At 51.2% G+C, this 20,311-nt stretch overlaps 8 protein-coding genes across 8 annotated transcripts; 4 read left to right on the forward strand and 4 right to left on the reverse strand.

Moving 5' to 3' along the window:
* Window positions 1–47: 47 nt before the first annotated feature.
* On the forward strand, window positions 48–948 carry DSM5745_04208 (dodecenoyl-CoA isomerase; the record flags this gene model as incomplete). Its single annotated transcript, XM_026746224.1, has 2 exons — window positions 48–238; window positions 312–948. The coding sequence occupies 2 exons, from the start codon at window positions 48–50 to the stop codon at window positions 946–948; spliced, it is 828 nt and encodes a 275-aa protein (XP_026605220.1).
* Window positions 949–1,205: 257 nt separating this feature from the next.
* Window positions 1,206–2,495, reverse strand: cdc123 (cell proliferation protein CDC123; the record flags this gene model as incomplete). The annotated part of the gene is made up of 1 exon (XM_026746225.1): window positions 1,206–2,495. One exon carries the CDS (start codon window positions 2,493–2,495, stop codon window positions 1,206–1,208), a length of 1,290 nt encoding a protein of 429 aa, XP_026605221.1.
* An 871-nt stretch (window positions 2,496–3,366) lies between these two features.
* On the forward strand, window positions 3,367–3,769 carry DSM5745_04210 (uncharacterized protein; the record flags this gene model as incomplete). Its single annotated transcript, XM_026746226.1, has 2 exons — window positions 3,367–3,417; window positions 3,497–3,769. The coding sequence occupies 2 exons, from the start codon at window positions 3,367–3,369 to the stop codon at window positions 3,767–3,769; spliced, it is 324 nt and encodes a 107-aa protein (XP_026605222.1).
* An 808-nt stretch (window positions 3,770–4,577) lies between these two features.
* DSM5745_04211 (serine palmitoyltransferase small subunit family protein) lies at window positions 4,578–5,006 on the reverse strand (the record flags this gene model as incomplete). The annotated part of the gene is made up of 2 exons (XM_026746227.1): window positions 4,578–4,822; window positions 4,892–5,006. The coding sequence occupies 2 exons, from the start codon at window positions 5,004–5,006 to the stop codon at window positions 4,578–4,580; spliced, it is 360 nt and encodes a 119-aa protein (XP_026605223.1).
* A 3,395-nt stretch (window positions 5,007–8,401) lies between these two features.
* Window positions 8,402–9,197, reverse strand: DSM5745_04212 (uncharacterized protein; the record flags this gene model as incomplete). Its single annotated transcript, XM_026746228.1, has 3 exons — window positions 8,402–8,746; window positions 8,773–8,883; window positions 8,949–9,197. 3 exons carry the CDS (start codon window positions 9,195–9,197, stop codon window positions 8,402–8,404), a joined length of 705 nt encoding a protein of 234 aa, XP_026605224.1.
* Window positions 9,198–10,598: 1,401 nt separating this feature from the next.
* DSM5745_04213 (peptide chain release factor family protein) lies at window positions 10,599–11,269 on the forward strand (the record flags this gene model as incomplete). Its single annotated transcript, XM_026746229.1, has 2 exons — window positions 10,599–10,802; window positions 10,895–11,269. 2 exons carry the CDS (start codon window positions 10,599–10,601, stop codon window positions 11,267–11,269), a joined length of 579 nt encoding a protein of 192 aa, XP_026605225.1.
* A 117-nt stretch (window positions 11,270–11,386) lies between these two features.
* On the reverse strand, window positions 11,387–14,650 carry DSM5745_04214 (putative chromosome segregation protein Cse1; the record flags this gene model as incomplete). The annotated part of the gene is made up of 8 exons (XM_026746230.1): window positions 11,387–11,831; window positions 11,880–12,059; window positions 12,109–12,412; window positions 12,462–12,544; window positions 12,599–13,923; window positions 13,980–14,150; window positions 14,203–14,513; window positions 14,584–14,650. 8 exons carry the CDS (start codon window positions 14,648–14,650, stop codon window positions 11,387–11,389), a joined length of 2,886 nt encoding a protein of 961 aa, XP_026605226.1.
* Window positions 14,651–15,447: 797 nt separating this feature from the next.
* On the forward strand, window positions 15,448–20,166 carry DSM5745_04215 (putative GTPase activating protein (Tsc2); the record flags this gene model as incomplete). Its single annotated transcript, XM_026746231.1, has 1 exon — window positions 15,448–20,166. One exon carries the CDS (start codon window positions 15,448–15,450, stop codon window positions 20,164–20,166), a length of 4,719 nt encoding a protein of 1,572 aa, XP_026605227.1.
* Between the last annotated feature and the right edge of the window lie 145 nt (window positions 20,167–20,311).

The raw sequence follows: 20,311 nt of genomic DNA on the forward strand, positions 1-20,311 counted from the left end.
GCATAGGCTGTCACTCCATACACCCGATAAGCAGCATCCTAGATAAGATGGCCTCCGAGCAAGACATCACCGTCACATACAAAGACCGCATCGCGATCATCACGCTCAACCAACCCAAGAAGCTCAATGCCCTGAGCGCCGACCACTACTATCTGCTCGGCGAGCGGCTCCGCGAAATCGACAAGCGCGATGACATTACCATCACCGTGATCACAGGGACCGGGCGGTTCTTCTCAGCGTACTGACCTTTCTTTGTCCCTTCCCTATCCTATTTTCAGCCACAACAGACTGCTGACGATTCATATCCATAGAGGCGCAGACGTTTCCTCCGCGCGCCCTGGCTCCGGGCTGGGCACAAACGTCCGCCGCGAGCTGGTCCGTAGCTTCGTCGCCAACAACATCGACGTAACGCACACCTTCTCCCACCACTCCAAGATCCTCGTCGCAGCACTAAACGGCCCCGCCGTCGGGCTTTCCGCCGCCCTTGTTGCCCTCGCCGACTTCATCTACGCCGCGCCGCACACCTTTATCCTCACGCCTTTCTCGTCACTTGGTCTTGTTGCCGAGGGCGGTGCTTCCACGGCGTTCGTCGAACGCTTGGGAATTGCCAAGGCCAACGAGGCCCTCATTCAGAGCAAGCGGATTACATGCGAGGAGCTTGTGAACTCAGGCTTCGTGAATAAAGTTATCACGGCGCCTAGCGGGAAGCCCGAGGATTCGGAGGGGTTCCTGGAGAAGGTGCTTGAGGAGGTTGATGAGCGGATGGGGCCGCATCTGAATCAGAGCTCGCTTTTGCGGATCAAGGCGCTGATTAGGCGGCCCGGGAGGGAGGTCATGGATCGGCAGAATACCATTGAGGCGTTCCAGGGACTAGAGAGATTTCTGGCGGGGATTCCGCAGGAGGAGTTTAGGAAGTTGGCGAGTGGGGAGAAAAGGCATAAGCTTTAGATTCTCTAGAGGGCCTAGATTTTCTTTGGTTCCAAGAAGTTTATTTCGTGTATATAGTGAGTGCAATTGAAAGGTGGAAGCCTCAGGCAGGGTATTGGAATGACGAGAAATTGATAATAATCAAATGGCTTGAACTATTATGTTGAAGTGACTTTTCCTCCGTTTTCCAATGAAGTAAACGCCGTCTAACCAGGACATACTCCGACAAAACCAATGAATGCTATTTATACTTTCGTGGCCACATCATGCATATGATTCTAACTGTCACTTTCTGTATCCGACTCCTGCGCCTGCCGAGCAAGAATGTCTTGCCACTGGCCCAGGAACTCACTCATGCCTCCAGGCCCAGTCATCGAGGCGTCAACAACCTCCTTAGGTAGCTTATGCGCTGAGTACTGTGTCGTTGTGAAAGAGTACGCTTCCGGATCGTCACGATTAACCAGTCGGAATTCAGGGAGTAAGGGCGCATCGTCTTCTGTGTCCTCGGGTTCCGCTTCTTCTTCTTCCTCGGACTCAGAATCAGACGCCTGGTCCCCGTTGCTATGTCCATTGAGCGAAAGGCGAACAAACTGCTCCTCCGCGCCATCATCCTCCTCTTGGATCCCGATCGGGTCCTTCATGCGCAGGATCTCTAGCCAACTGAACAAAAGCGGGTCCGTCCGCTCAGCCCAGGGATTTATATCGATGAGCCAGACTCGCTGGTGCGGCGCCGGGATGTAGACGTCGAAGACGAAACTCGAGTCCGGGAAGGTATTCTTGAGCTTCTCATCAAAGAACGACTGAATACGGGAGCGGAGCGTATCGCGCAAGTCGAAGAGGAAGTCGAAGTGATTTTGATCGCGCTGGCAAATACAAAGCAGGACCTTATTGCGCACGAAACATCGGAACTCAAGCGACGGGTTGAAGTTGACGTACTGGCGGAGGACGAGGCTATATTTTACCTCTGGCGGGGTAGAGACGGGAGCGGGCGAGTATGAGGTATCGGGGACGCAGCCATCAAATGGGTGCTCAAGGTCGTGTGTAATGAAGTCGCTGCTTTTGAGGAGAAGGTAAATGTCGTTGGGCGTGCGGCACTGCATGTCGTTTGTTGCGGCCATCCAGGTGGCGTCCTTGGGTGCGCTCCAGTTTAGTTTTGGCGTGACTTTGCCGTCGAGCTCGGCGATTGTGGATTTGACTTGCGCGTGGATCTCCGGCCAGGCTTTTGAAGGGTCTTCTTCTTCCTCTGCATCGGGGTCGTCTGAGAAGTCATCGTCGTCGTCGGTTGGCGGGGTATTCTCTGGTGGGAGGACGATTCCGTCCGCGTGTAGGTAGGATACGAAGGAGGGTGTTAAAGGAATGAGACGTGACTTGGGAGTGAGCGCGCGATATCTGCAAGCCTCCAAGTCAGTGGTTGTCTTCTGCTTCGGTATAATGTAGGGAAATGCGCACTTCGGTTGCCAATAGTCGTAGGAGCAATGTAGGATGTGCGAATATGTGACCGGAGGGAAAGGCAGTCTTTGCAGCTGCTCCGTTGAGGGCCCAGCGGCATTAGATTCGATAAGAGGCATGTTGTTATCTCAGCCAGGTATATGTGGAAAGAGAAGTATGACAGATGTTTTGCTGAACAAAAATAATTTCCAGCCTCTATGACTCCATAGTCCTCTTCCGTTTTCGGCCCGATCTGATGCCGCTTTAAGCCGGCGATAAAAGAGGCGTGCGAGCTCTGTCACGTGCAACCCCAATAATCCAGACCGTTTGATAGGCCCGCGGGAGGGTACCACGCTCGGAGAGGTTCACCGAACCTCCGAGCAAGGCTCAGAAACGCTATTTGCCAATACTTTCCGCCTTTCTTTATTACTGCCACAACTGCCACGCAGATTTCTGAGCCTTAATCCCTACTACTCCGTAAACTCCTTTATAAAGTCTTTTCTAGGTGTATCTTGCCCGTCGCAAAGGGGGGACCCCCAGCTCGCCCCCTCGCTCCTTAATCCCCTTCGGGGACATCGGGGGACCCCCCCCCCTTTGCTCGAGGGCGCCTTTTCTTATTCTCTGCTTGGGTATAGGGGCTTATTTGGTTGGAGGGCTTACCTAGGCCGGGGTGGTGGAATTTAAATAAGTGTAAAGTGGAAGTAACGCGGGTAGCGTTTCTGAGCCTCGCTCGGAACCCGCTGAACCTCTCCGAACAGGGACCCGGCCCGGGGGATTCTTCAAGTTTATCGGAGAAGCTTCGGATTCGAGATCGGACCATCGATCAGGGCCTCAGACAATTTACAATCCCGACATAGCAAACGCCGACGTCAATCTCAGAAGATTGCAAAGGCTGAGAAGCAATTGGCTTTCTTGTTACCAGCCGTACTACCTCCGCCCAATTCAGCGCACACTCAACCCAGAACATCCGCATCGGAATCAGCCCACCTCGTACAACTATCAAGCATCAAGATGTCCTCCATCCTCCGCCGCCTCCAAGGAGGAAACCTCGAAGTCTTCAAGGTATCTACCTAATAATCATCTGCGCATTTCCTCTCTTCCACAATCCGCAAATCTAACTAACATTTGTTACTACGTCCAGTTCGGCATGTACGTCCTCTTCCCCATCGGTTGGATGTACTACTTCGGCACGAATCTCGACGAGCGCTTCAGCGTCCCCGGCTTCTGGCCCACAGCCGAACAATCGCATAAGATCCCGCTGGAGAAGGAAGAAATTGACCAAGAGCTGGCGCGTATGCGGATGGTTGATGCGCTGAAGAGGGAGCGGCGTGAACGGCAGTTGGCGAGGGCACAGGAACTAGAGGCTCAAGCCATGGCACAGTCGCAGGCGCAGAATCAGTCGGGGTCAGAGTGAGCGGGTTTTCGCAGCGCGGTATATGCATTAGTACTATTAAAGGAAGGTCGAGCTGGCGAAGAGCTGAACTCGGGCCTGCGCGGCGTTGTTCCTTTTAATGGAATGGTGTCCATCCCATTTATTATGGTTATTTATTGTCGGCGGAGTTTTAGGTTTTGTGCTTGGAATATTTCTGTATAGTATCCTGATTTGCTGTTGTATAATACTCTTCTCTAAGCATCATGGAGTTATCGTTGAGTTTGACGGACCTCCGTCTCTGGACTTTTGCGCCTGGTCGTTTTCAAAATTCTGATTAAAAGTTGTAATACTTCAGCAGCCAAATTGACCAATCTGAAAATCGATTGAAACAGTACTTCGCCAGCGAATGAAACAAATCGTACCCTTAATACTCGTAGGTTTACGAAAAGGATGACAATGTCATGGAGCCCTGAATGACAATAAAAAGACTGCTAACAGGGTATAACAATAGTCGAACTTAACGGAGTGGACCACGATGCTGTCTGAAGGGAACAAGACCGAAACGCCTAGGACAAACGCCATTCTCGAGAAAACATCTCAACGCCTAAATCGAAACGAGCACATAATCCCACTTCAGGGTCTAAGAACGTTGATCATGCAGTCGGTGGTCAGAACATTAGGGCACGGGTATCAGGAATTAGGGAAGAGATAGCGAAATTTAGCACAGCGAACGTCGCTGGTTGGTTCATGACGAAGAATAAACTGACTCGACTTGGCCGCTACCAAAAGCAAGAAAAACAGCATCCCGGAAGTAAAATACGAATTGAAACAAGAGTAGCACGTGCTGGCATTACAACCCCGGAACTGTTGTAGCAGCCGTCGCAGCCGTATTCTGGGCCGTCTCGTACATCACCTCCAGAGTCTGAGTGCCACTATCGCGAAAGGCCGTGGTGATTGCGGCAATGCCTGACGAAGCAAATGGTCTCTCACCAACCCAGTAGTAGTAGAGGTGGCCGTATATTGTGCGGAGATGATCGGGTAGGTAGACGTAGATAGCGGTAAGGATCATGGAGATAAGGGTGAGGAGGATGGAGTCTAGCGATTTCATAGTCAGTGAATGTAAACCGGTAAGTGCGAAAGGTGATCGTAGAACATAGAACATACTGAAGATGAATTTCTCCGTAGGAGTAAGCATATAAACGGCGAAGGTCACCTCATACTGGTAGATCTTCAGGCGAACCCAGCGGATAAAGGCGGATGCTATCCAGAGGAGAGTCATTGTTGCGAACTCGTTGATTGGAAGTTGTTCGAGAGCAAGCAAGCAGGAGGCGGCGAAAGGGGAGTTTTCTGAGGACGTGGTCTCAAGGAATGGAGTTCCGGAAGTCAAGGGACAGGTTGCGCAAGCGAAGCCCGTCTAGAAGGCAACGTTGAGGTTGAAGATGTCAATTGTCCGCTTGTCTCGATACCATGATATGAGGAGCAAATTCTCAAGGCGCAAAAGGACGGTCGGGGTGGATATCGAGGACAAGGATTGCGCGTCGATCGACGTCGAAGCGTATGCGGGGAGGCGAATTTGGGAGAATTTAGGAGGATCTAGGAGGATCTAGGAATCTAGGATAGTGACAGACTGGCAGTGAGAATGATCAAAGGATAGATTTTGACAATAATGATAAGAAAGGGGAATCTGGACTGCAAGGAATCGGCTAGTGGGAAGCCAGTAGGTCAAGATGGGAATAGTCCAGCTGTCCAGGGGAAGAAAGGCAATGGTTCGGTCCACCCAGGGTCCTGTCAGAAGGGATTGGCACCACCAGGAGGAGCATTACTACACGGCAGTTAATTTATGCTTTACAGAAAACAAACTGGTATTCTAAAATCTTTGCTGTTTTATCTATGAAATAATTGAATTTGGGGTTATAAGAGGTATCGCAGAAAACGATCCTCGACATTGGGGGGCGGCCTGGTTGCGCTGCTGCTCCGCGCACATCCCCATGTGAAAAGCGGCATCTACGATCTGGGGCCTCTCATTCCGAAAGAGGACCTGATCTCTGGCACTTTCTTTCCAATTTCTCACACCTCCCTCCGGCCAGAGTTTACAGGATGAAATGGTGTTTGCACGATTGGAGGATGACCAGGCCGCTATTGTCTTGCGCACTATCCGCAAGGCTATATTCCCAAGATCCATAGCGGCTTGGTCGCCCTGGAGCCTGTCCTAGGCTATACCCATGATGCGCGCCTCAATCGCCATGCAGACATGAATATGATAATCACGGCGAATGGGCTGGAGCGCCCTTTGGAGGACAGGAAGAGGATGGCGGAACGGACTGGGTAGGGGATTCGCAAGGTCCACCGTTTGCGGAATGCTTGGCCGTGTGCGGCCAGTGTCTGAGCCAAGCGGTATCTAGATACACCACCTCTAGCCTCTCCTCCGCCTTCTTCTTGTGTTTAGGGTATCTAATCCATCTCTTGGTGAAACACAAGAGTGTCCTGACAAAGCCCGAGCACGTTAAAATTGTCAGACTCCCATTAACTATGCCAGTCAAACTCATTCTGCACCTTCTCGTCCGTGGCGGGCGGCGTCTCCAGCTCAGGCCTTAACTTCTCCTGCTTAGGCAACAGCGTCAGAAGAGCGCCCATCGTCAGCAGAGCCGTCGCCACCGCGAACACCCCCTTCAGCCCGTTGATGCGCCAGCGACCAACCGGTAGCCTACCCATTTTCCGGTTGATATATTTTGGTCTGAGTGAGTAGAGCAGACCGCCGCTCACCGCGCTGAGGCCCGAGCCGCCGGCCATGAATGGGACGAAATGATGTGTTGTTGTGAGGAGGATGCCGGAAACCATTGAGAAGATATCGTCGATGAGAAAGGGGGACTATAGACGCCCAAAGTAATTGACGAGGGGTCCTTGATGGACTGGAAGTAGATAGGGAGGCAGTAGATGAGGACGAAGAAGCCGCCGGAGTTGAAGAAGACGACGGCCGAGTTGGCAAGGATTCTGAAGAGCCGCGGCAGATAGAGGCGCGCTCGCCAAACCACCACTCGTTGCTTCCGAACGCGACGAATAGCAGAATAAATCCGATCAGCGTGCCGATAAGGGTCCTATTCGACCAAGCCTTCTGCAACCCACCCATTGCAGCGCCAGCATATAACAGATTACCGCGCCCATGATCGATGCACAGACTGAGAGGTCTAGCTGGGTAATCGTCTCCAAGCCCGCCGATCGAGGGATTGATGTAGAAGCACCACCGCCAGCTGACTCTCTCGGTGAACCCGCCGCCCAAACGCGGGCGATGAAGGAAGCAAGCGCTTATGTTGCGCCCATGACGCCCAAAAAATTAGGCTGGCGCTGTGGCTTGACCGATTCTCCGGCAATGACGAATGTACCTGTGCCCATGCCTGCGAGGCTGTGGAACTCGTCGGTGATGCGGGGGATGGCCGTGGCCAAAATCATCGAGCCGAGGTTTGCAGTGAACATGCCCATGAAGAGGGCCAACATGGTCATGGCCAGGTGCACGGGGCCTGGTAAGCCCAACGAGGCATCATGCTGTTTCTCTCGCGTTAAGCATGCTTAACAAATAACAATATCCATGGTCTTACGGAGTAGTGGGCCTGGATGAGCTTATCCAACGGCCCGCTGCACCGGCCCGTGGTGTTGGCCAATCGGTGTCCAGCATCCGGTCCGTAGCCCTAACGTACAGTGCAGTGGCTGTAGTCTTTCCGCAGCCGTAATTCGTACGGAGTACTGGACTGTCGTTCGCAGGGCGCTAAATCGAGCCGCAGGGTCTTGAAGTAGCAGGCCTTAACTAATGGCGAGTCGGCTTGGAGAAACTTCCATTTGACGCCGAGTTTGTCACTGACAATCTGCACGGAAGAGAGCTCCGCCCGAACGATATCTGTCTAGCCCAGGATGGCATAGATATCGCGTATCATCCAGTAGACAGTGGAATTTGAGTTAGCGCTCAACTCGAGTGAGACGAGTAAGGCGACGTGTAGAAAAAGCTCTTTGGCTTCAATCAGGGTATCGTGCACCAGCACAACTACATATAATCATGATCGTTATATGTACACGCTCGCCAGTACGATTCAGAGATAAACTCTTCATCACCCAGAAAGCGTCTTCATCGTGTCTCCTCCTGCGCACGATTACACACCGAACTGGGACTGATGCGAGAAGCCGAACTGCTTGGTGTTCCATTGCCTGATACCAATGCAACTGCACCCAACCTGTAAATGAGCTTGTCAATCGAAACGATCCATGCTGAACGGCGGTTCCATCCTGTTGGCCTTCCAGTTGCTGTCGCCGACGGACTTCTCGACTACAGTGTCTGATGGACTCAACGCAGCGCCCCAAGCCCCGCCTCACCATTGAATCGAGGAATATTCCTTGCTCGTGCGGGTCGAAATCGACGCATCCGAACTGGAACAGCGATACATCCTGCGCAGTGGCCATACTCGACGTTTCAGTTCCAGTTACCCCGGTCTTTTCAATGCTAGCAGAAAGGTTGCTGTTTCAGTTAAAACCATTCGATCCCGGGTTCGTCCGCGGATGAATGGTGAGGGACACGGCCGCGTACAACCCCACGACTAGGTCCATGATGATAGCAATCGACGGTGGACAACTCTGGCAAGACTGGAACTCGGGTAACTCCAAAGTGTCCTACACCTTTAGCATTACTTATTAGTTCAAGCACATTGCCCGGTCGATTGGCGCTTGGGTGGTCTGTAAATGGCCTTCTAGCGATTCGACGATCCTCATGAGAGCCGCGGCGTGCGGATACTGCGACACCACTGACTTGTCGCGGTATACCTTGGGTACGAACGCAGCCGCATGATCGGGCAGCCCGGAACGAATAGAAAAGGCACGGGTGTTGAACGACGCCAGTGGAGGTGTGATCTCGTGAGATGCAGCTGGTGGGCTTACCAGGGACGCCGCTGGTGAGCTTAATGTGCCTATACTCTGACGATACACGATCTTATTGTTGCCATCTGATAGAAGTCCAACAGTGCCTGGTCCAGGTGCTCTCTGCGGCGTCAAGGGCCGTGAAGTACCCGTCCGCGTTCCACGACGTGCTTGATCTTGACGCTCTCGAACTGGATTGTGTTGTAGTGCGAGACGCGCTCGCGGGCCTCTCGGCGAAACTCGGCGGAGGGCTTGTGGTCCTATGTCGCGACGTTGTTCATATGGCTGGTCAGCGGTCACGGCAGACGCCCTAGTCGAAGACCACGGCGCGGTGCAGCTGGCCGGCGAGGACGTCGAAGACGTCGAAGACGGGCATGGTTCTGGGGGCGGATGGTTCTGGGGTTGAGGTTTCGGAGATGTAGAGGAGGAGGAGCTTCAGCCGATGCGATGATGTGCTGAGTGTTGTGGATGAATTTAAATAGCTAGCAGGGATATACCGCATGGCAGCGATGCCCTGTTGCGGCCCGCTCGGTGTCTTGAGTAAGTTTCCGGCCAGGCTCAACCTGCAAGACATTTTTCGTTTCTTTGCCCGTCATACCCAGTCTCGTAGGCACGCCGGCCAACGGGGAGGTTATCCATAGCGACGTCGCACCGCGGCGACTCATGCTAATCGCGACCTCACACCATGCAGGTTCTCCTGGACGAGGTGGTTACAGTTTCTAATGGCAATACAGCCCTTCCAGACGACCTACCCTACTCGAAATCCCCGGTGTAAGCCAGCAAGACATCCGAAGAAGACTTGGAGTTGCGGAACCACTACCTGACATGCTAGCTGCATCCTCGCTGCCTCTTCTACCTGGCCTCCGCGAGGACCGAGAAAGCTACCACGGTACAAGCTCCAGGATTCTGCTCCCAATCGAATCAGCAGCGGAACTAAACTCGCGTCACCCTTCACTAGCTCTCCATGGCTGTTTCTCGAGCTGTTGTCAACTCGCGTCCAGGTACCGACGGCTTCGGAGCCATCTCTGTCAGCGTTTGTGCAGTCTATCTCACGGTCTAGCCAGATAGCTCTCGCGCACGCCGCGCCCTAGACTCCGCTGTGGCCGCTGTTCAATCGGGACACGGAGTTTCCGAATCATCCGCTCTTCGATGCCATGGTCACATTCTATGACCAAGCGAGCGGGCTTAATTTTGCTGCCACTGATGATTCAGCGCAGACACCGTATACGTGGGCGCAAGGGCCCAGGTTCAAGCTCATGTTTGAGTTTGCGTTCGAGGACGGCGCCACTCTGCCGCGCATTGTGTCACGATACAATATTGTTTCCAGGACAGGTGATTGCCCGCATTGAGGCATGTCCGTGCTGCATTGAACAGGCTGTCGGATGCTAAGAGCTAGGTTGATCTTCAGGCTCTTTTAGCAGATGCAGTGCGATCGCCAATTGATATTTCATTCGAGGTAGATGCGCGAGCAAAGTCGGTACGAATAGCGGGGGTGTATATGAATTATTCATACTTCATACTTGTGCAGGTGTGCCCAGACGATAGCGAGATAACAAGGAGTTTGAACCTTGTCCAGTGGCGATGTCTCTGCTTCATCGAGTGCTATGACAGTTACGTAGTATAACGTCTGTAAATCCAGCAAGCAGATAGCGCCATGTCGACAAGTTACAGTCGAGTTAATGCTCGGCACTCCGTCCAAGAGTGAGTTGCTCCGGGAATCTGTCAGGGCGATGATGTAGCAAGGCACTGAAAGTTAGAGCGAAGGATGGAACGAGTCGGGGAAGCTTTGTCCACTGATGTAGTCGACCGGCATGGTTGAAGTCCAAACAAACGTGAAACAGCTAAATGCATCTGCCGGGCTGGACTTGAGTCATTGCTCCTCCCCACTCCAAGCATGATACCGCATGAGCAGCAGCTCTAGCCTCCTGCCCACTTGCATCGGCCTTAAAATGAACCCGATATCTTGACCACGACCATGCTTCGACCCCTACGACTGCCCATACCGAACATCGCATTCGCGCCCCTCCGCATCTCCGCAATTCCCAGTCACAGCCTCAAACGAACCATCTCCGCCTCACCACTCCTCGCAGAAAAGCCGCTTCCCCCGCGCATAAAGCTCGACGATGCAGACATAACACTAGCCTACCTCAAGGGCACTGGTCCCGGAGGACAGAAAATCGTGCGCCAGCCTACCTAGCGACCCGGTTCCCTCCTCTCCATAGTCCGAAGTCCGGCCATCGCTAACAGCTCTCTTTCTCTCTCTGTCCGCAGAACAAAACCAACTCCGCCGTACAACTAATCCACAAACCCACCGGCATCGTCGTGAAATCGCAGGCTACACGGTCGCGGTCTCAGAATGAGAAATTCGCGCGCCAGATTCTGGCTGATAAAGTTGAGCAGTTTCTGAAGGGGAATCAGAGTCGTGTTGCGCTTAAGGCCGAGCGCGAACGGAAAAAGAAGGCGAGTAAGATGAAGAAGAGTCGCAGGAAGTATCGGGATTTAGAAGATGGGAAGAGCGGAAATGGGGATGGTGATGAAGAGGGCGTAAACGCGGGGGCGGGAATTGATGCTGCAGAGAGGCCAGAGCAAAGCTCTCAGGCACCGACTCTTACTATTACTGCAGACGCAAAGCATGGCGGGTCATGACGACAGCGTCAAACATGTACATTGGGTCTCTTTTACGTATTAGAATGGCTAATCATTAACGTTATCCCGTGTTCAGGGACATATACTATATTTTGAGGTGATGCCCACGGAGAAATATCAGGCGATATAACTGCCGAGCACCGCCTTGGCTTCGTCGTCGAGCCGTTCCTGAACAAATCCTGAGATTTTCCCGCCGTGTCTCTGATCTGCCTCCTTCAGGTACTTTCCAACCCACGCCTTGAGATCAGCTCCGGTGTCCGGCCAAGGGTCCCTGACCTGGGGTCGGATGGTGACGAGAGCTGTGAACCCGACACCGAACGCCATATCCTCAACATCATGCTCAGCAATCATGTCGTCCTTGCTAGCGGGCAAGGGCGGAAGTTCCAGGAGCTTGAGAAGGGCTCTGCATGTGTGGGCCCATCCCTTCATATATTTGACAGCAAATGCCTCGGAATTGGCCAGTGTCTTGGTGAATGAGATAACAGCGGTTTTGCGGTCTACAGGGCGTGCAAGCTTTTGTGACTCAGGTAGAATGACATTCAGATATAACTGAACATACAGACTGGACGCAGTCAGTGTCTGGCCGGATAAGAACGATTTCAAAACTTACTCCGCTTGGACTTTGTCCATGACCTGGATGACGAAATCGGCGCTGTAACCCTTGGCGTCGTTGGCACACATGAAGTGATAAAATCTTACAAACCGGAGCATGAGAGACTCTGTCTTGTGGTTCTGAAGGCGGGTAAGGATAATTTGCATGATATCCTTAAAGAACTGTTCCAGTGTGGCCCTAAGCGACGTTAGTGGCGTGTGGATAGTAGATTGCAAAAGCGACGTACGATGGGAAGTGCTCAATCACAGCCTCTAAGAGATCGAAGCCGTAGCCTTCATTTGTCTTAGATGACAGCAACTTTTGGAAGATACCAAGCGTGTTGATGAGTTGGTTGTTTTCCAAGATGTGCTGCGAACCCCGACCAATGATGGACGATAGAAGTCGCACAAGAGCGGGAATATTGCCCTTGGACTCCCACACCTGAGGTGCAAGGATGGGAGCAATGAGACCCTGGTAGTAGGTTGGCAATGTCCCTGATGGGTTGGCTTCGAGAAGGGCAGCAAAAAGCTGGAAGATGTAGGGAACGAATTCTAGAACTAGGTCAATTCAGATGTTCTTGTCGGAATGAGTTAACCATACCTGAAATATCCAACTGGAGAACGGCGGAGAACGGAGTGTACAGAGCCTGCTCAAGCTTGTCGGGGTTCGAGGGAGCAGCAAACCTATGGCATAGTTAGTACACGGCAGGCTAAAGGTGTCAGAGTACCCGAACTTACCGAATGAATGCCCCCAACGCCTCGAAATGGAAGTAGTAGAACCTCGGGTTGCTGGGGTTGTTACTGATTATTTGGGTAATGTTGATCAGATGTTTCAGCACATTGTCAGTGATGGGAACAACAGTCTCCTTGATGACGATCAACACTCTCATGACACATTTCATGATGAATTCGTTCTCCTGCACTTTTTCAGGAGCAGGGTTTTTCTGGATCAGTGAGAAAAGATGCTCCAATAAGTCCTTGGCTAGAGGTTTGATCGTGTCCGGGGAGACGATGGGCTGTCCTTGATTGTCGGTGAAGTACAATACACGCTCAACCGCAATAGCCGCGTAGGTGTAGACGACAAAGTTCGAAGAGCCGAGGTGGTTCACCAACAAGGGGAATACTTCCTGCCATTGCTCCTTTGTGATCAGACTGCGGAAGAGGTACAGATACTTGATAGCATCAACCTTGAGAATCGGATGCACACCGTCTCCAGCAACCAAATCGGCAGCAAGATGCTTTTGGAAGAAGTCGGTGATGTTAATGAGGCTGTTGGTGGTTGTGACTCCGTGAGTGGCGGTTGCGACTCCCTTAGCTGCGATGGCGATGAACAGATAGGTTGCGGTATCTTTGGCCTTCCAGTTCAGCTGTGGCGATTTCGCATACTCGGTCAGGTAATGCTCAATATATTGCAGCACAGTTTTCGTGACCAATGCCTCAAAGTTTCCATTCAACTGTTTCAGGAAATCCGTAGCAGCCCGCCGCCTCGTGTCGCTGTCCGACCCCTCGAGGTCCCGCCGGATAAACTCAATCGGTTCGTCCTCGAATAATTCCTCATCTGATTCACGAAGGCTGACATTTGGCAAGACGACCTTCTCAATGACCTGGGCAAGCGTGCTTTCTGCTTGGAAAATTTGCGCATGTTGGGACATGCCGGCAATAGAAGTCAAAAACTTCAACGCCCGACTAACAAGAATGTCGTATTTTGTTTCTTGCCCGATCGTGGTGAGGAAGTTCCAAGAGCTTTCCACAAATTGTTGTATATGTTGGTTGAATTCGTCCCCATATTTTTGCACATAGAGTGTCAAAACCTCAAAAATGCCCGCGCGGACGTATTCCAGTTGACCGGATTCGTCGTCGTCGTCCGTGTGAAGCAGTTGATTATCGTATGTAAGATATTTGAGCAGAATTTGCGCTAATCCATTCATGTTTTCTTCGAACATTGGAGGAAGGTCATGGCAGGAAAGATCGTAAACCAGCTTGACCATCAGGTTAAGCTGTGTGAACCCTTGAACGAGCTGTTCCTTGTTTGACTTGTTCGCTTCGAGATACGTATCAAGCCCCTGAAATATCGGTTAGCGATGTCAGTGACCTAGGCCGTGGCCCGGAGAGCACATACCTGGAAAAGTGTCAAAAAGGGCGTGCCGAATCTCTCGAGAACGTGATTGATCTCTATATATAGCTCATCGGACCGAAATAGAGGTCTCCACCTCTTGAAGATTGAATGCGCAACTTGCAGGACGCCAATGTTGGCGGAAGGGTTGTCGGGTTGGAGTTTGGAAACGAGATCCTGGGAAGTAAGCCCAACGAGCACAAGCATGAAAACCAGGTAGTAAACTTACATCGACGAGAGTATCCCATCGCTCCCAGAAATCACTGTCGGCGATCACACTGACAGCTTCTCCCAACTGGGTTTGTAGTACTTGTGGTACGGAAATCATCAAGTTGATGAGTTCTTGCTTCAGCGTCCCCACGACCTCCAGTGGGAGTTTATAGTTTCCATCCTCATCGGTCCAATTCCTCCTAATAACATTCTTGAAGAGAATAGCGCTAGAGAGACGAGTGCCTAACGGATAGGAATCGGAGGCAGTAATCTGAAGGAGGGATATGGGGAAGTTCGGGTTACTCTCTTGTTGGCGAAGAGCGGCCTCAGCTAGAACACGTTAATACTTCAGTCGTAGAATATGGTCCTCGAATTGAGCCTGGAAGTGGTAGACACTCACCTTGTTTAGTTTGTGTGCGGTCACTGCTCGCTGCGAGGAGCTGGGCAATAGACTGAAGATCCGCCATTTGGGAGGGGAATGATATGTGCTGCAAAGATAAATGAAGCCAAGAAAGAGTGTAGAAGTTTGACTTGCTTATAGACCAGGATAGAGATGATTATGACTTTTGAAAAGGATCAACTGCCAGATTTCTTCGCAGAAACCAAGTGATGTACCAGAAACTGAGAAATGAGCCTTTATTCCTGGACAGGCAGTTTGTTTGGTTGACGGGTTGCTTTGGAATTATTTCTAGGCGGTGACCAGTCCGCGGGGTGATTCTGCCAGTCAGGTGATCTGCGCGGAACAAAGCCCCTCCGACTCCGCGATTATCGGCCTTGATGGTCAAAGCTCGGGATCTCGGAGGGGAAATGCTGCTTCGTCACGGCGCCTGAAGATCTCATATTCTCTCCTTATTAGGCGCCGATTAGATGTTATTTTGCGAATCTGATTCTTGATTCTTTTTCAGGCGCCGAGTCTGTTTTCGCCAACGCGTCGTCTTTCCTTATCTCATGTGCTGGTCTCCGACACAGCCACTCTTAAGTACTTCTGCGGCTCTTATCTCTCATCGTCAGAATCCAAGCCTCATCTTCTTCCACTTCCGGCCACCTAATGTTGCCGACCTCTCCTTAAAATCCATTCATGGTATGTTAGGCTATCTCTGAACTGCCTGTGAACCCTGGATAAACTGCGGCATCCCGCTCTTCTCTCATGACGCCATTTCAAAGCCTCTTATCGCTAATCAAACCCGCTCTTATCCAGTTTCTTATATAATCTGTTGACTCAATCGAATCCCACGTATATACCCTCATTCGTCCGCTAGGACACATGCCTCCTGACGATGATCTATTTCCGTCGCGCTACAAGTATTCAACATCTGGTATTGCTGGCGTCTTCAAATCATTAAGCGCTTCCCGGACGAAATCAAATTCCGCCGCCTCATTGTCGGATAGCAGCGACTCCCTTTACCAGTACGCGGATGGACACACAAGCTATTGGAAGCCATCAGGATTTGACTCAATGCATCGTGGAAGTGTGGTTTCTAGCTCCTCGGATGCTTCGGGGGGTCGGGATTTCGAGACATCCGTCAAATTGCTGGCGCAGAAACAGAATTTGAGCCATGCCTGTGATGAAGCGGAGCAAGTGGCCAGAGCCCCTCAGTGTTATACTCCAGAGCAGGCTCTTGAACTCTGGGAAGCTGGTTCACATTTAATGCACCACGAAGGATCTTTCGAAGTTCGACGTAGTGGCTCCCTATTGTTAATGTGCATTTCCGCGCGCCAGGATCTTTCCCCCGCAGCTCGTCGCACGGTTTTCGATTCCATATTGTCCGAATCCGAATCAGATGTTATCCCAGCTCGCGCCCAAGCCTTGGTATCGCTGTCAGATCATGGCAGGCGATTAGAGTTCGCTACTTCGTCACTTCTGCCTCTAATATCATCATTCCTACTCCCGGTATACGAAATCATAGCCGCGGCGCGGACAAAGGCGAGAAAAGCCAAAGTCGGAAAAGCGAATGGACTCGCCTACGAAGATACTGTGTTGGATGATCTTCTTCAGTTCGCTGTTGACCTCATCACCCTGCAGCGAAAGCAGCCAGAGAGCGACGAGGTTCGAGAACTATTGGATCAGATTTTCATAATCTGCAAAAAGACGAGTGTTGTCGCTGACATCAAGCATTCCTTGGCCGTTTTTGATGCCGTGATCCTCTATGGAGATGTCCCTGATGGAAGTTTCGTCCCCATGCTTGAGGTACTCTGTAGCATTCACGCATCCGTGAAACCTCTATCGGGCCCTACGTCAAGAGCTGTTCGAAATTTGGCTAAGTCTAAGCGGAAAAGTGAAATGGTGGATAGCCTTCACTCCTTCTTGCGCGACCCGACCGGTCACTACGGCCAACATCTAAATATCTTACGCGGCGCAGTTTATGCATTCGCTGACCTTATTCGCGCACATGGCCAAGAAGGCATAGCGCAACTGCAGTTTGAGCCTCTGATGGCCTCTCTTAAAATAGTCGTCCAGAAGAACGATGGCCGGCTAGAGGCGGACATTCTGGAGCTATGTTTGAATACGCTGGAGGGAGATTTTGCCCAAGTCAGCTTGACACAAAACTGGACAGGCTTTGTCAGTGTTCTCAATTCCTGTTCTAAACGGGTGGTCGAAGAACCGGAAACGAGTGCTGCACCTCTCAGCCCAGACTCTCCCCAGTCAAGGGGTAGTACCATCGATGATGTCAAGCCAAACATATTGGCCAACATTGTTCAGATCGCATCTGCCGTGGGCTCGCTTTGGGACAGCTTGAACGGACAGCAGAGACTGGAAATCACGAACTTTTTATCCAACGTATGCCAGCATATTGAGCCATCTCAGGCTGAACTGATCCTCAACACTATGAGGACTGAAAAACTATGTGATCCTCAGACTTCAGGATGGGTCCAATGCTGTCAGCAAGTGATTAATTATTTTGTCCGTGACCGTAGTAAGCCAGCCGAGGTTCGAATCACGGCTCTGGAAACCCTGAAAGAGGCTTTCTCTACCTACGAGTCCTTGGTTCTCTTTCATACGGAGCGGCTTTTGGATCTTATGCTCGAGACCTTCAGTGACGAAGATAGCATCCTTTTCTTAGAGTCACTTGTTTCCTTCCTCGTCAACGATATCGTCCCTTCTTGTGATGATACTGCTTTGAAGTCTTTGATAGATATCATCAGCTCGCCAATGACCAAAGATCTGAAAGATCTAAATGGGGAAGAACAAGATTCGATTCAAGTCTCTTCTCCGGAGGGTCGGTCATCGATTTTCACGCTAGAGGCCTCTTTAGCAAACGTCTGCGCCGTTGGACTAGTGAGAATGTTTTTGAGGTCATTGAACCTATCTGCAGCTAAAGCAATAACGGTCTATGAAGCACTTTTGAGGATAGCAGAGTCTTCTGACAGGCCTTTAGACTCGCGTTTGACTGCACTCAAGATGCTATTTAGGCTTCGATGCGACTCATCAGGCTCCGTCATCGTCATTTCTGTTCCCGAGGATAACTTCAGGATGAGTATATCCGGCCGCAATCTCGACTCCAATTCTTTGACGAACGATCTGGAAGACTCAGCCGGGGACCACATCGCAGAGAATGAATCCAGCCTGTCGTTACCCCAGAGGAGGCTTCCGACGCGTGCGGCATCGACCAGTGCTCTATCTAGGTCCACCGGACGCAGCACAAGTCATACTCAGCGAGTGCCGAAACTATCTCATCCCGTATGGGCATATACAGCTCCGCAAGTCCTTCCAGAGGAGCCTCCGGTTGGATCCAGCCCGTTTTTGTATGCCCATGCAACACCAAACACATCGCCCCGAATAGACTCGGAACCTGCTCAAAGAATCGCGTTGAAAGCAAACGTGTGGCTAGAGACAATCATCATATTACTCCAGCGTGAAACGAACTGGGACATTTACAGCTACGTTCTAACCCATCTTGCACCTCAGCTCCAAAACAAAGATTTGTTCGACAACGCAGTTCCTCAAATCAAGCTGCTGCGCAGTATTCTGTGTGACCAAATCAAGAATGATTCCTTCCGAGAACCACCGGTCAATACTGGGGTGAAGAAGTCTGACGTGGCTGGCTATATATTCGATTCTCTTTGCGTCCTGATAAGTTATCACGAGCACTTTGCAAAGAGTGAAGAGGACGAACTTGTTCGATCATTTATGATGGGCATCATCGGCTCTTGGGGAGGTACTTCCCGGGGATGTATACATGCACTCTCGGTCTGCTGCCATGAGATCCCGCTTTCTGTGACTAAGGCCTTGAACGGGATCCTAGACAAAATTTCCAAACTTATTACTCTGTCTAATCTGGCTGTCCACATATTGGAATTCTTGGCGCTACTTGCACGGCTTCCTGAGGTTTACATTAACCTACGAGAAGAGGAAATTCGCACGGTCTTTGGAATATGTATTCGACTTTTACAGACTTCCCGAGAGCACAGGCAGAAGGTTGCCGAGTCACCAAACAGAATTCTTCAAGGTGCTACAAGAACAGGGAGCGTTGTTCGTGAAGCCGCAGCTCTTCCTGGCAGTGAGCTTTCCGAGCCGTCGGCTCAGGATGCCATGTCTACTTACATTTATACCTCAACACATCATGTCATGATTTTCTGGTTTCTGTCCCTAAAGCTGCAAGATCGAGCGAAACACGTCAATTGGATAACCAGCAGACTTATCTTCGCGGATGAGCATGGCAAAGAAACCCTCGAAGAACAAAGTCAGGTCTTTCTCGACCTAATGCAAAGGGTTGCTTTCTCGGATTTGGGTGAGACTATCCCCTTTACCACGTTTCCCCCTTCTCCTGAGGACGGACCTGTGGTAAAGAAATCCTGGATTGTGGGCATGAGCATAGTCACTGTTGAAACCGCGAGTGTTTCGGGATTGTCACAAATCACTAAAAGACAAGCGTCGGGGACAACTTATGCGATGTATCAACAGCGCACTGCACCTGTTCTTCCTCATCAAATTCCGGTCACCCATGATGCTCATCTGCATTCGGATAACATGCGCACCGATGTCCTTCCCAGTCACATTATGCTTCAATTGACGGCGACGGCTTTTCCGACGCCAACTACAATCCAGCCTATTCCATTACCAGATGACGACATGACGCGCCGGGCGCTGAGCACATTTGACCGCAATGACATTGTGGATGGCCATAAGATTGGCGTCATATACATTGACGACGGTCAGGCTACAGAGGCAGAAATCCTCTCCAACACTGTTGGCAGCCCTGACTACGAGTACTTTCTATCAGGTCTTGGTACCAAGGTGTCGCTCAAGGACGCGAGGTTCAATACGCAGGGCTTACATGCGGAAACGGACGGGGAGTTTGCGTATGCATGGCGTGACCGTGTCACTGAAATTGTCTACCATGTCACGACGATGATGCCCACCAATTTTGACACTGATCCGTCTTGTATCCTTAAAAAGAGCCACATAGGGAACGACTTCGTGAACATCATCTTCAATCATTCCAATACCCCGTTCAATTTCAACACGATACCCTCGCAGTTCAACTTCTTCAACATCGTTATCAGCCCTGTGTCGCGGCTCACTGAAAGTGACAAGGTAGAAACTGCAGGAGCGTTGAATCCTGAAAACATGTTCTACTGCGTCAAGGTAATGAGCAAGCCTGGGTTCCCGGAAATCTCACCCGCTGCGTCGCCCAAAATCATCTCGGGCAAAAATCTTGCACCCTTTGTGCGCATCTTGGCGCTTAATGCGTCGGTTTTCTCCCTCGTTTGGAATAGTCAGGGCGAACATATCTCATCATGGCGCAATAGACTACGCGAAATCAAGCGTCTACGGGAGCGAGTTATGGGATCTCAGTCCCAGACCCCGGATACATTAGATGCCACATACCCAACCCAACGCCGCAATACCAAGGCCAACATCTTCTCTGAAGAAGTGCCGGTACGCACTAGCTCTGGGAGGTCGGAGCTTTCGACCGATTGGAATGCGACAGCAGACTCGAACATCCTCTTAAACCTCGACTTCGCGCGCTGGGCAAGGTGAAACTCACCTTAGCCATTTCTTCCTCATTGACACCATGGCATTCATTCCTGGGTGCCATGAAATTATACCACTCGTATACCCTCCTCTTTTTACTATCATGTTCCTCCATCTCCTGCAATCAACCCCATTGCTTCGAGCCCCCATC

This window comes from Aspergillus mulundensis (genome assembly GCF_003369625.1).
Source record: "Aspergillus mulundensis strain DSM 5745 chromosome Unknown scaffold_3, whole genome shotgun sequence".
NCBI classification, from domain to species: Eukaryota; Fungi; Ascomycota; class Eurotiomycetes; order Eurotiales; family Aspergillaceae; genus Aspergillus; species Aspergillus mulundensis.